Below are 15,585 nucleotides of genomic sequence, written 5' to 3'. Positions count from 1 at the left end.
TTTACCTAAGCTTTGGTCACTTAGTGGTGTTGTAAAGATATAGAAGTTAATAGATATAAGTCTCCAAAAATGATTCTTGCTCTTTAAAGTTAAATTTACTCTTGATATTGTATATATGGGACTTGTATGATCCTATGGTGTTTTCAAAATACTCACCATGGTTTTAAATGTTAATTAATGTCCTTGTGTACATTACAATAAATTGGTTCCTTAATGGTCATCGCACAAGAAGGATATGAACTTAAAATTTTAGTTATAGAAGTGATTGATAAATCTTTTCTTGACCACAAATCTCTGAAGAGTTTTAGTGTTCTAAGACTTCTTGGTTGGATGAAATCTATACATTTGCCTTTATGTACTGTCCTCTAACCAGCTTGAATGACTAAACATGGAACTTTTTGAGAATGAGAAAATGTCCTGTTCATCTTTGTATACACAGCGTGAATAACATACCCCTAGAATATAACTTGAGCTTAATAAATGTTTTTCGATCTATGCCTATTTCTGCCAAAGTCCATAAATTTTTGTTTTACTATAAACTTTAAAAGAGTATGAAACACTTCAGATATACAAAAAGATAAAAGGTCATTTTTGTTACTTAAAATTGAAATTGAAAATGCTTATAACCACAAATAGATACTTACCAGCATTTGAGAACAAATTTTGCATTGTTGAAATAGATAAAAAAAAACCCTTAATGGTTAAGAAAGTATAATATAGAAACATTATTCTATGTTTTTGGAGGGAAAGGGATTAAAATTTTCATAGTTAATAAAAGGACTGTGAAACTAAATTTTACCTTTTTAATTTTCTTTAGAGGCATATTTGTCAAAGGCAGAAATTTTCAGGGGAAGAAAAGACATTACTTTAGCAATTCTAAACTATACCCAGGCAATTAAGTGCAAGCCCACAGATGCTGATATTTATTTCAGGAGGGGTGAGATGTATGAAATAGCAAACAAAGTTCTGGCCATCGATGACTTTTCTAAGGTAAGCTTTATCATATATAATGCTGACATTTATGTATTTTAGATCATGATGTTCTCCTCCTAATATTAGAGCAAGTCATTGAGTGTCTTTCACATATATTATACAATAAAAACGAATTTATTATATGTTAGGACCTAGAGCACTCAGTAGTAGAATTGATATTAATGCTATGTCAATGATTTTTTTTATTATTAGTGAATGAATGGATTTACATCAAAGAGTTGGGTATGGGTGCATTGAAACAACTCCGGGAGGGAGGCATGACTTTACTAGCTCTTCTGAAGCATGAAAAGTGCTTAAAGAAACCTTTGAAAATTGCTTCTTCCCTTCAGACAAGAGAGCAAATTATTTTCCACCTCTTAACTCTTGAGACATGGCTGATTCTCTTCTACAGAGAACCCATCTGCTCTTAAAGAAGCTGTGCTTGCTGGCTCATTCATTCATTCATTCATTCACTCACAAATATTTATCAACTGTATATTTATCACTGTATAATGTAGTGGATAAATTTTGGTGAATGAAACAGACCTGTTTCTTGCTTACATGGAGCCTATAGGTTAAAGGACATATTACAGAAATAAATACGTACATAAATACATACAATTTATGATGAGTGCTATGAAAGAAATAAAGATAATGGAGGGGTAAATATATATTTAATTATATATTTATATTGGGACATATCAGGGAATTCCCTTGAAGAAGTGAACTTTTAGCTGAACTGTACTTTGAGGCTAGAGTCAGCCAAATAGTCCCCTAATTGCAGCAGAATTGTAACCTTGATCTCCTGACTTAACTCTAAATTCTACTTCTTAATACAATTGAGAATTTAGAAGTTATTTAAATAACTTAGCTTTCTGTGTTCCCAACTACCCTTTTTCTTAATTCATGATGGTTAGCCTCATACTTGACATTCTTTTGTTTCAAGAGGATTGTAAACTAGAAGTGACCAAAAATCTCTTCTAAGATAATGAAATTATTAGATTATCTATTCCTGTTCATTTCCTCCATGCATTGACTAATGCAGCCACTTGAGGCCAAACAAGCTTCAAAATCTTTAGGATTTTCTTTTCTTTTCTTTTTCTACTGTTTTAAAAAATACTCAGTAGTCTTTGTGCTTCACTTCCCCATTCCCCCCCTCCAGCCCCCCACTATCAATAGGCAAGGAGTTTACAACTGAATATACAATGATGTAGCCTTTTCACTCTTGCCTTGCATGTCAATGTGAAATGAATAAACCAGGCCAATACCAATTAATTTCTTTTTACCATTTTAGGGACTAGATTAATACATATTTGATTTGATTGAATCAGCCTTGATGTAGTCTAATATATATCATCTTTAATTGGGATAAATGCTATGATCTAATACAACCCCACTTTAGTTGAACATTGCACCTCTGAAATTTTATCAGTAAAAATTTTGGTGGGCAAAAGCTTTGGCTTCTGATATATGCTGGGTTTTTTTTTTCCCCCTCTCTCAGTAAACCTCCTCCCCTTTTTAGAATTTGTTGATAAATGTTCTTACTGAAGACCTGGTCTTTAAATGCAAATTTGAAAGTTTAGGCATCTTAAGTTAGTTTGCATTTATATAATATAAAGTTAAAAACGTAGTTGTCAGCTAGTTAATTTGCTATGAGATGATATACTTTTCTTGTGTTTTATTCTTTTTTCATTATTGTGTTATGTTTTTCTGCCTCCCCTCCACACCCCATGTAGTGCATTTTTTATGATCCCAAAAGAACAGATGCATTATTGAAACGTGGGATGTTTTACTATGAAAATGAAAACTGGATTTCAGCCATACAAGATTTTACAGCTTTATTAAATATAGATCCCCAAAATTCTCAAGCCAGGTAGGAATTATTTTAGATGTGGTTTTTGAAATTATTGTTTTAAAATACATTCTGAGGAAAGAAAATTGCTGGAAATATGTCAGACAGCTTTTTAAAAATAGTGAAGTCAATTTTCAGTCCTAACAGTAGTGGGTAATTTAATAGGCATAAAATGACAATTTAGAGTTGTTTCATTTACATTTCCTAAATACTAGATACATTATCAATTTTGAAAATATTGACCTATATTTTATTCTTTAAGTTTTCTTTCATATCCTTTTTATTCACTGAGTACAGAGAACTGTTTATATAGATTTCTGTAATATCTTATTATAAGTTTGAAAATGAACTTTGCTTTTTCCAACCTTATTGTGCATAAAAAGTTCTCATTTTGTTGCTTTTTCCTTTAATCTAAGTTTTGTTTTGAAGAGATTTAAATGTGTATGTAGTTGTACCTGATCATTTTTTTACTCGCAATTTGTTCAATATTGAAATTTTTTATAGTAAAATAAGGGATGCATCCAGAAAAGTGTACCAGTGTGCAGCTTAATGACTTATCACAATGTAAATGCCTGTGTAACTATTACCAGGTCAAGAAACATTTCCAGCACCCTAGAGACCCCTTTGTGCCTTTGCCTTCCTAGAAGATTAACAACCACTATCCCGATGTCCATTTTAATCACTTCCTTGTAGTCCTTTTTAGTTTCATCACATAAGTGTGTGTCCTTAAATATTTTTAGTTTAGTTTTGCCTGTTTCTTTTTTTTAACTTTATATAAATAGAATCATGTGGTAGTATTCTTTTTATGTCTAGCACTTGCTGCTTCACCTTGCTCTTGGATGTTATGGAGATGGCTTCTTTTCCTTAAACCTCAGGAACCTACTACCTCTGTTAGCTTCAGATTTTTCTTCTGAAGCTTCCTCACCTCTCTCAGCTTTCATAGAATTGAAGAGAGTTGGGGCCTTACCCTGGATTAGGCTTCTGCTTAAGGGACTGTGGTGGCTTGTTTGATCCTTATCCAGACCACCAAAACTTTGTCCATGTCAACAACAAGGCTCTCTCACTTCCTTATCACTCATGTGTTCACTGGAGTAGCACTTTAAATTTCCTTCCAGAACTTTTCCTTTGTATTCACAACTTGGCTCACTGGTGCAAGAGTTCTAGCTTTTAGCTTGTCTTGGCTTCCAACATGCCTTCCTCACTAAGCTTAATTATTTCTAGCTTTTGATTTAAAGTGAGAAACATGCAACTCTTCTTTTCATTTGAATGCTTAGGGGCCACTGTAGGGCTATTAACTGGCCCCATTTCAATATTGTTGTGTCTCAGGGAATAGGGAGGCTGGAGGACAGGAAGAGAGACAAGGGAATGGCCAGTTGGTAGAGCAGCCAGAACACACACATTTATTGATTACATTCGCTGTCTGATATGGACATGGTTTAGGGAGCCCCAAGACAATGACAATAGTAACTAACATCAAAGAGCACTAATTATAGATCACCATAACAAATATAATAATAATCTTTGAAATGTTGTGAGGATTACCAGTATGTGACACAGAGACATGAAGTGAGTAAATGCTGTTGGAAAAAATGTGTGAATAATCTTGCTTGATGCACAGTTGCCACAAACCTTTACTTTGTAAAAAATGTAGTATCTTCGCGCTCTCTCTCTCTCTCAAAAATAAATAAGCATTAAGAAAATTTAAAAAAATGGGTGTCTGGGTTGCTCAGTTGGTTGAGCATCCGATTTTGGCACAGGTCATGATCTCATGGTTCATGGGTTCCAGCCCCGCATTGGACTCTGCTGACAGCTCAGAGCCTGAAGCCTGCTTTGGATTCTGTGTCTCCCACTCTCTCTGCACCTCCCCACTCCCTCTGCTCCCCCTGCCCCCTGCACACTCTGTCTGTCTGTCTGTCTGTCTCTCTCTCTCAAAAATAAATAAGCATTAAGAAAATTAAAAAATAAATAAAAAATGTATCTTCAAAATGCAACAAAGGGAAGTGCAATGAAACAAGGCATGCCTGTGTGCTATTCCACTGCCTTCTAGCCTCCATGATTTTGGATGAGATATCAGTTGTTAGTCTTATTGAAAATCCTCTGTAAAGGAGAAGTTACTTCGCTCATCCTGCTTTCAAGAGTTTTGTTTGTTTGTTTTTGTTTTTGTTTTTTGTTTTTTTGTTTTTTGTCTCTGTTTCACCAGGTTAATCATAAGGTGTCTCTGTGTGGATCTCTTTGAATTTATCCTACCTAGCATCCTGAGCTTCATCTGATGTGTAGATTTCTTTCCTGTATAAAGCATTCTCATGGTGGTTGTGAGGTTTTTAATTATATTGATTCCAGAGTTCTAAAAAAGTTGATTCTGATGGTGTTAGCATGTTCATTACCTTTATGGAAGGATGAAGTTTTGAAGTTCCCTATTCTGCCAGTTTTTCTCTGTTCTAATCTCACAACTTTATATCATTGCATTGACTTTAACTTAACAATACTGTTAGTAATAATAGGAATTTGCATTTACTTATAGGAATCTCATATTAACAGTTTTTCTAATTTTGAAAGATAAGTGCCTCTTGGACCTCATATATTTTTGGATGGAATATTATCAAACTATACTGAGTTCTCTTTGTTTTTACTTTCTTGAAGATTTTTCATCTACATTTATAGTGAGATTGTTCTCTAGTTTCATAGTCAGATTGTATTTTCAGTATTTGGCTTCTTTTTCAAAAGGAATTAAGCCTTCCATCATTTTCTTTTCTTAGGAACATATCCTTTAGGATTAGATAATTTTTGTCCTTTGAAAGTTTGAGATAACTTGCTCCTAAAATTATCCCAACTTGTAGTCATTTGAAAGGAGGACAATCTTTTTAGAAAGTCTTTTAATATTCTGCCCTAGTTATTGCTCTATTCTGGTTGTCTACTTCTTGAGTAAAAGGCGTGTTACTTGCAGGAAAGCGTCAAATTAGTTGGAGAACAAGAAGATTAATTAAAGCTATTGTAAGATGATGCTAGCTTATGGAAGACCTTATATGCCATTTTGAAGAATTTGACCTCATTCCATTGCCAATAGGGGTTTGTTGAAAGTTTTTGAGAAAAGAGATCTTTATTATCTGACGATCAGATCTTATTACTCTAGAACTAGGAATGGAGTAAAATAGTACAGGTGTGAGCTGAGGAGGGTATGAAGTATGAAGCAGTGGAAACAAAATAAGGAAAAGATATAAAAGTCAGTATGTTTGAAGAGTTGACATGACTTAATGGCATCCTACAGAAATATTACTAAAGGTTTATCCTGTAAATTTTAAGTTTGGGGTCATATAATATGCTGAAAAATCACTAGGAGTATTCTTAGCAATCAGAAATACTTAACAATAAATATAAAATTCTTATATTTATTAGAAAATAAATAAGACATTTCTTAAAGATGGGGCAATAAACATTTAGGTGAAAGATAAAATATCATGAGTATCAGGATGCTTAGTGCTTTTGAGAGATCTTTGTTACCAGTCTGCCAATTTACTGGCTTCACTCTTTTCCCCAAGTTATCATTGATTTCATAATATAACTTTCTTATATATCTCTTTATCCCCTCTCCCTCCCCCCAACTAGATTTATGTTAACTTCTTTGCAGCAGATAACCTATTAGCTTATTCCTCCTGTTTTTCCTTAATTGCCTTATTTTATTTCTAAAAGCTGATTTGCTTTACATTACTAAATGATTGAAAATGGAATTTTCAGGAATTGATGTAGGTTAATGATAATTTTGAAATTGGAGTCAGAAGTTAATGGAGATAAAATCCAATCACACAATTGATGCAATAGCTTTCATCCATGTGAAGCAGCCTCCTATTTATTTGGGTGCATTTTCAGTGCCAAAGAAAAATTTTCTAACAACTCCACTCACTGAGGCCCATTTCCTTCAAAATGGATTATTTGTTTTTTCTAGAGAACAATCTTACATAAATTAAAGCCTAACATTTTGGGTACTCAATAAGTAATAAAAATAAATAAACTCATATTTATTTTATTGATACATTTCTCTGATAAGTAGAAGAAATGTAATAAGATTAGTAGGCATATAATTAGCATATTATTAATAAGCATATAATTATATATAAAATAAAGTATATTTATTTATAAAAAGTTCATATCCTTTTTGCTATTAACATCATTGCTAACCTTTTTTGGGGAGCAAGTGGAAATAATCAGAAATTGTTATTCAAATACAAAATTAGTTGTAAAGGAAAAAAGAGAAAATGTGTGTTTTGCAATACATATTGAATTTTTTTCTTTTTCTAGGACATACAGAGGAAGAGCATATTTTAAACGGCAATTTTATAAGCAAGCAACTCAAGATCTTTCTGTGGCAATTCACTTAGATCCTAATAACTGGTTAGCACTGTATTATAGAGCCTGCTTGTTTAGAAAGAGTAGCCCTTTTAGAGCACTCCAGGACTACAGTGTTTCAGGTACTTTGCCTTCAACTCCACATACATAGGAATTTGATTTGAAGTTAATGGAGTGGAATACTAATATGGGATGATTAATATAATATGTATATTTTTATGTAGTTACATATTAAGATATGTTTGTATAGTATATATATTCACATATATTTACAAGCTACAATGGTTTAAGTGTTCCTAGTATGCCCTTTTAGTGAATGTGAGTGTGTTTGTACTTACATGTATGTGTATAACTTTGGCAAAGGGAGAATATCATATCAAAGAAATCTCTTTCTATATATTGAGTTCTCAGGTTATTTCTGGAAATCCAGGTCTATTTTCTAGTCAGCTTGCTAAAACAGCAGTGAATTTTCCTAGTGGGCTGTGTCCTACTCCATAGGCCTAGCCCATTGATTAGTCAAATTCTGAGTTTTTAAACCCTTAAACTAAAAATGAGCTTTGAGAATCTTTAGTAATAATAGGATGCCAAAAGCTAACAGTAGTCATTTCCACTTTACCCTGTATCAGTGTATTCTTGGTATATAAATATGCCCTGCACCATTCTGTGCATAGAGTAAGTGCTCAGTAGACAGTCCCAGCTGAATAAATTAGCTCATTGTGATTGGATAATTCCAGCCAGAGACCAACAGTGTTCCCCTGGGTGCAAAGTACTACAATCCCATCATTCTAGATGAGGCAGTATCAGTATCTAGAGACTAAGAGACAACTGTACTCTTACAAAGAGAATTACACAGCTCCTGAAGGAAGGCAATATAAGATGATAGCCTTCTGAGGCCACCTGTGCCATGAATATTCAAATAAAATAACCTAGAGTCTATCCTATGTGCTGAGAGGAATCTGGTACCCTCCCTTCTATTTCTAAGGATTTTTGGAAGGGAAGACTAAGTTAAATTTTGTTTAACTCTCTTGTAATCTTTGCATCTAATTTCTGCTCTCTGGTTGATTCTCCATTTTTGCATATCCACACAATTCTTGTGATTACTGTTAATGAATGTCTTGGGGTTGGGGGCATTTGGGTCACTCAGTAGGTTAAGCATTGGAGTTTGGCTCAGGTCATGATCTCACAGTTCTTGAGTTTGAGCCCCACCTTGGGCTCTGTGGATAGTTCAGAGCCTGGAGCCTGCTTCAGATTCTGTTGTCTCCCTCTCTCTCTGCCCTTCCCTGCTCATGATCTTTCTCTCTCTCTCTCTCTCTCTCTCTCTCTCTCTCTCTCTCAAAAATAAATAAACATTAAGAAAATGAATATCTTAGGATTCAAAGGATAAAGTTAGCAGAAATGATTTAACTTTAGAAAAAAAAATTTAATGTTTATTTAGTTTTGAGACAGAGAGAGACAGAGCATGAGTGGGGAAGGGGTAGAGACAGAGGCACAGAATCCGAAGCAGGCTCCAGGCTCTGAGCTGTCAGCACAGAGCCCCATGTGGGGCTCGAACTCATGAGCCATGAGATCATGACCCGAGCCGAAGTTTGATGCTCAACTGACAGAGCCACCCAGGTGCCCCAAAGCGATTTAAATTTGGAGGTCAAGCACACCCATTTTTCTTGAAGTTTATTTCTCTCTGTCAGCTCTGTCTATCTGCCATCTGGCCAAACTCCTTTCTTGGTAATCTCTAAAAGCCTCTTTTTCATACTTCCCTCTTCTCCAAGTTGTGGGCTCCTCACTCCCTCTTTTCTAGGCTATCACAATAAGACAAAGTCTTTGTTATTTAATTATTCAGAACAGACCAACTTGATTTTGGCTTTAATTCTTTTCTATAGGCTAGCTTAAGGAGTTTTATCTTCCACAATCAAAAAGGACCCTTAAGATATTTTTCCAAGCTAATAATAATATCTAATATTTATTGTGCATTTCACTAATTGCCAAACACTAATCTAAATGCTTTATATAGAGTGTTTCAATTAATATTCAGAATAATGCTGTGAGGTAGGAATTATTTTCATCCCGGATAAGAAAACAGAGGCACAGAGAGGTTAAGTAATTCTAATATTTTTTCCTTAGGTAGAATTTTTTAATTTTCCTAGAGCAACCACCAAAAGTGCAGCTGACTTTGTCTTTGCTAGCCAATTATACTGTGAATGGAGCAGATTGCCTTCATGATTATTTATTTAATCTGTGTCATCATTGCTTAAACTCAATATACTTCCCCAAATCTAACACTGTGAATATTTTTGTCCCAGACTGTGAGCACTATGTACATTTTTGGCAGAACTTTCCCTTCTTAGCCAGAATGGGCCTGAGAAGCTTAGAAGACATGGATCAAATGTTGTGGAAAACCCATGTAATTCACTAGCCTGTTTTTGGGAAAGTGAAGGGAAAATTAGTAAGTGGGGATACATGAGATGACCTCTGGACTGCTTATAGATGAAAGACACACACCTGGAGTACTGAGAAGATTCTTTTTGCCCCACACTCCTGTTGTTTAGAACATGCATAGTCAAGTTGCCTGCCTTAACTCCAAGTTCAGCTTACCTTGGAGTAGTCTCTTTGAGCTGCTCTTCCTGGTTTATGTGTAGCAGTCTGATCTCTGTCATCTGCGTGTCTGGAGTTGTACCAGAGCCTGTGTTATGACCAATAGCAATGCTTTCCTGATAATTAACAGCCCATCAAGGGCAATGGTGCCCTTCTGACTGCAATCCACTGAAGTGAATCAGAGGTTAGATTCCATCTTTGCCATTGACTTAATCATGACTGTGGTTAAGCCCCTTTGCACCTTAATCTCTTCATCTGTGAAGTGAGTGGACTATCCTAGATTACCATCAGGATTTCTCCAGTTTTAATGAATTTGTGAACCTTGATAGCCACATAGTTACTTATAGACAAATACATTTTTATGTGAATACTGTTTCTTACCAAATAAATGCGCTCATCATAGATATGTTTTATAAAGTGTTCAAATGTAAGAATAAGCAATGGGAAGGGTAAAGACTAAAACACAACTCAGATATTTTTGTTCAGAACCCAAATAAGATGTATGTTGTTATTTTTAAGCTCTCATAAATGATGGCTATGAGAATCTTGGTTGTTTTCTACATCGGGGCATACTCTATGCAGATCTAAAGCTTTGGTTACTGGCAATCTGTGACTTTGAAACTGTTATTTCTCTAGAAAGGTATGTTTTCCTTTTCATTCTTACTGAATTCACTTTTGTATAAAGTTAAGAAAAAAACAAAATGAAAGAAAAAGCCATTTCCCCTCATCATTAATAACCTTATAAAATAACAATTGTAAAAGCATCCTAGAATTAGAATACTACTTCTAAGATAAGATCTGGTTCCCAACATCTGTTTACCTCAGATACTTTTGCAAATTTTAGATATTGAATGCTTTTGAGATGAGTCCAATTCACAGGTAACAACATAAAGTTACTAACAGCAGTGTGGGGATAAACAGATCAGAGCTTCTTGAAATTAAGTTCATGAAAAAATGTTATCAAGTTTTACAATAATGAGAAAATATTCTGCTTGATATATTGCTATGCACACAACATATGACTCAATAGTAGGAAACTATTTAGAATCTGACTTCATTTTGGATAGTAAAGCAAAAGAAAAAACCAATACCATTAGAGTGTAGGTTCAGGAAGAAACAAAGACTAAAAGTTGTACACACTTTTAGTGTGTACAGAAATCTAAGCTCTAAAACACAGAATTAATTAATTTCTGTTCTTTTCAAAGAAGCATTTGTTAAAATGAAAGGCATCAAAAAAAAAAAAATAAAAACAACATGCCAATTCCATGCCAACCAGCAGACTGTTTACTTTTATCTAAGGTAAACTTTAAACTTGACTTAGGAAAGTCATGGAGAATGGCTCCATAATGGCCAAAGTAGTTCCTTTTTAGATATTTTTGAGCCAGAAAGAAAAGAGTTTCAGTTCCAAAAAAAGCCAAAAAATGGGCAGTAAGAACTTTGGTGTCTTTTAGGCAAAGGGTCTAGGCTTCTAACAAAGCTGGGCTGTAGGGTATGTAGTTTCCTCATTTTGAAATAGAGGCATCAAATAGAGTAATTTCTAAGATCAATTCTCTATTGAAAATGTTTTGATTCAAAGAGAGAAAAAATACATTTATTTTATAAAGAAAAGAAGCTGGGTTAATATGTACGTGGAGAGGATTTTTAACCCCAGGCTCTGAGAATATTACTGTTTCTCTCTGTTACTCATGGCGAATACAACATAGCCTGAGGGGAAAACTTTTAAATTGAGAAAAACTAAGCTTGAAATTCAAGATAACTCAAGATTAAGTCAAGGAAGAGTAAAGATGGAACGGGGAGTTCAGGAATTCTGTTCCTAGCATAGACTCTATAAATGTTGATTCTCAACTAAGGATTTTATAAAGGTGCTTATAATTTTTAAGAGAATAGTTAACTGATTTACTTTGTTTTAGTAAAACATTTAATAAAACATCCTGATATATATTGATGTATGTATTTCACTAGGTTCATTCAAAATTGGAAAACATTTGGATTAATTAAAATGTCTAACAAGATTTTGCTTTTTCACTTTTTTTTTTTTAGAACTGTTACTTTGGCTTACGTAAATATTGGCCTCATACATCTGCTATACTTGGATAACTACGTTGAAGCCATTTGGCATTTTTCTGAGGCTATTAGACTTGATCCTTTATATATTCAAAGCTATATTTGTAGAGCAGAAACCTATCATAAGGTATTTAAGTTTTGAAAACCTTGATTTTTAAAAAAAATGCTTTAATTTTCTGGATATCTATTGTTCAGTGTAATTTCAGTGTATTAATATATTTGTTTTCAGTTAATTACAGAGGCTAATGCATGTCCAAGCAATAAATATAAAGTAGATATAATTAATTATAATTACCTATGTATAAAGCCTTTACTTATGAAGTGTGAATTTTGTCTTTCATTAAAAAAACGTTTTTCCTTATTACAAAAACAATATATATTTATTTCATGTAATATATGTATGCAAATAACAGTAAGTTAAAATAATCCATAATTTTATTCTCTAGAGACAACTACTATTAACATTTTACAGTGGTTTTGAGTGTGTGTGTGTGTGTGTGTGTGTGTGAGAGAGAGAGAGAGAGCGAGAGCGAGCAGGTGGGTTTGTAGAATGGGATCTGTGTATATAATGGGATCCTACTCATTCATACTTACCTTTAGATTTTGTTTAAATTAAAAAATATTTTTTAATGTTTATTTATTTTGAGAGAGAGAGAGAACGAGAGAGAGAGAGAGAGAGAGAGGGAGAGAGAGAGAGAGAGAGAAGAAGGGAGGGGGAGAGAGAGGGAGACACAGAATCTGAAACAGGCTCCAGGTTCTAAGCTGTCAGCACAGAGTCCAATGTGGGGCTCAAACTCAAGAGCTGTGAGAGATGACCTGTGCCGAAGCCGGACGCTTAAACTGAGCCACCCAGGCACCCCAAGATTTTGTTTAAATTTTACAAGTTATTTAAATTAAAAAATGTGACATATCTTTAGTGTTGCAAAGTCAAAGATGCAATAAATAGCAAAAGTCTTCCCTGATTCCAACCAAATTTGACTTTCCAGAGATAACTACTGTTAGCTGTTGTTTCTGCCTTTCAAAATAGATATCCCTGTCTACCACTCCACCACTAATCATCTTGTCCAAGACGTGTCATTCCTCATCAGGATTGCTGCAGGGACCTCTTGGTCTTCTTGCTTCTGTTTTTTACTCCCTTCGGAAGGATTTTCAACATAGCTGCCATAGTGATCGTGTTAAAACATAAGATTATTTCACTTTGCCCAGAACCCTTTAATAGCTTCCTTTGCACTCAGAATAAAAGCTGAATGCTGCAAAAGCCAAAGGCCTCTAAGAACCACAGGAATTGGCCCCTTATTACCATTCTGCCCTCGTCTTCTACAAGTTCTTTGGTCACACTGGTTTCAGCCACGATAGTCTAGTTTGTGCTGTGGCTAAACACGTACACACACGCACCAAACCCTCCCCCCACCCCGAACACTTAAAATCACTGTGTTAAAATAACAAAGGTTTATTTCTTGCTCACAGTGCTTGTCTACTGCGAGTTAGCTAGAGTCTCTCTTCTCCATTGTCTACATCTCAGGAGCCAATGTGACTCGAGTCCCATGCAATGCCCTTCCTTTCCTGATGGTGGAGGTAGAAGACCCAGGGCAGGCTTAGTAAAAAGTTTTTTAAAAAAACTTTTTAACTTTAAAAACCTTTTAAAAAGTTTTAAAAAAACTTCTTTGTATCCCATTTGGTTTGATGATTCTTAAAAGCAACAAACAAACAAAACCCCAAAGAACTCATGTATATTAGGAGATGTTCTTGCAAAATTTCTGTATTGAAGGGTGGGAGGGAAGCATCAGAAGGGAAACAAATCAGTATTATTATAAGCAAAGTTTCTGTTTATCACTCAACAGTTGCATAAATTGAAAAAGGCAGTAAGAGAGTTATCTCGTGCTATCCACCTTCAGCCAGATGGAATCCAATTATATATAATAAGGTACGAACATAGAAATGGAGTTCTTGGCATAACTAAGCACATGAGCTAGCTGTTGGGATCTTTACTTCTGTCTTGATCTTTCTGTCCTCTTCTTTTTACATTTAATTTCCCAGCAATGGCCACCTTTCAACTAGCAAGTCAGATATAGCTATTGTATTTGTTAAATTTTAAGATTATTTATAAGATAACCAGATATCTTACCCTTTTCTCTATCCTTGCATCAAACCCAACTGTTTAAACTACCCCATGATCCAGTAATCCCACTACTAGGTTTTCATCTAAAGAATAAAAAAACACTAATTTTAAAGGATATATGCATCTCTATGTTTATTGCAGGATTATTTACAATAGCCAAACTGTGGAAGCAGCCCAAGTGTCCATCGATGGGTGAATGGATAAAGAAGATACACAGTAGAATATTATTAATCCATAAAAAAGAATGTAATCTTGCCGTTTGCAATAACATGGATGAATCTAGAGGGTATAATGCAAAGCAAAATAAACCAGCCAGTTAGAATATGATTTCAGTCATATGTAGAATTGAAGACACGAAACAAACAAAGGGAAAAAAGGAGACAAATCAAAAAACAGACTCTTAACTATAGAGAACAGAGGGTAACCAGAGGGGAGGTGGGTGGGAGGATGGGGGAAATAGGTGAAGGGGATTAAAGAGTATACTTATCTCGAAGAGCTCTGAGTACTGTATGGAAGTGTTGAATCACTATATTGCACACCTGAGACTAATATGACACTGTATGTTAACTATACTGGCATTTTATTTATTTATTTACTTACTTTTGTTAATATATGGCTGGCATACAATATTATTTTAGCTTCAGGTGTACAATAGTGCAGGTACACAGTAAAGATTCCTAATTTTATATATATACATATATATATATACATATATATATATATATGTATATATATAACAAAAAGATCACCATAAGTCTAATTACCATCTATCACCATATTAAGTTATTATAATATCATTGACTATATTCCCTATGATGTACTTTTTATCCCTGTGAGTTACTGATTTTATAACTGGAAATTTGTACTTCTTAATTTCCTTCACCTATATCATCCCTCCCCACCCAGCCCTTTCCCTCTGGTGACCAGTTTGTTCTCTGTATTTATGAGTCTGTGTTTTTGTTTTGTTTGCTCATTCATTTTAGTTTTTATTGTTTGTTTGTTAAATGTTTATTTTTGAGAGAAAGAGAGAGAAAGCGTGAGCTGGGGAGGGGCAGAGACAGAGGGAGACACAGAATCCAAAGCAGGCTCCAGGCTCTGAGCTTTCAGCACAGAGAGAAATCGTGACTTGAGCCAAAGTCAGAAGCTTAGTCGACTGAGACACCCAGGCACCCCTCATTTTGTTTTTAGAGTCTACATGTAAGTGAAATCATATAGTATTTGTCTTTCTCTGACTTATTTCACTTAGTACAATATCTTTAGTCTTATCCATGTTGTCACAAATGGCAAGATTTTGTACTTTTTTTACAGCTGAGGAATATTCCATTGCACACATATACCACATCTTTTTTTAAGTTGAAATATTGTTGACACACAACGATACGTTTTGCCTCAGATGTGCAACATAGTGATTCAATAACTTTATACATTCTTCTATGCTTACCACAATTGTAGCTACCATCTGTCACCATATAATACCATTGGCTATATTTTCTATGCTGTTTCATCCCCATGATTTATTCATTTCATAACTGGAAGCCTGTACCACCCATTTGTCTGCACCTATTTTGCCTATCCCTCTGCCCCCTCCTGTCTGGTAACTACCTGTTTGTTCTCTGTATTTATGGGTCTGTTTCTGCTTTTGCTATTT

At 34.5% G+C, this 15,585-nt stretch overlaps 1 protein-coding gene across 1 annotated transcript in view; it reads left to right on the top strand.

The window, feature by feature from the left end:
• The window catches only part of TTC6 (tetratricopeptide repeat domain 6), a 205,674-nt gene that overhangs the window by 145,201 nt on the left and 44,888 nt on the right, over positions 1–15,585 (top strand). The window contains exons 14-19 of the mRNA XM_049611599.1: positions 818–990; positions 2,709–2,845; positions 7,118–7,287; positions 10,274–10,394; positions 11,795–11,945; positions 13,660–13,742. Of these exons, the coding sequence (XP_049467556.1) occupies positions 818–990; positions 2,709–2,845; positions 7,118–7,287; positions 10,274–10,394; positions 11,795–11,945; positions 13,660–13,742 (835 nt within the window). The remainder of the gene's footprint in view (positions 1–817; positions 991–2,708; positions 2,846–7,117; positions 7,288–10,273; positions 10,395–11,794; positions 11,946–13,659; positions 13,743–15,585) is intronic.

The sequence above is a fragment of the Panthera uncia genome, assembly GCF_023721935.1.
Source record: "Panthera uncia isolate 11264 chromosome B3 unlocalized genomic scaffold, Puncia_PCG_1.0 HiC_scaffold_1, whole genome shotgun sequence".
NCBI classification, from domain to species: Eukaryota; Metazoa; Chordata; class Mammalia; order Carnivora; family Felidae; genus Panthera; species Panthera uncia.
This window is presented reverse-complemented; position numbering and strand designations above follow the sequence as displayed.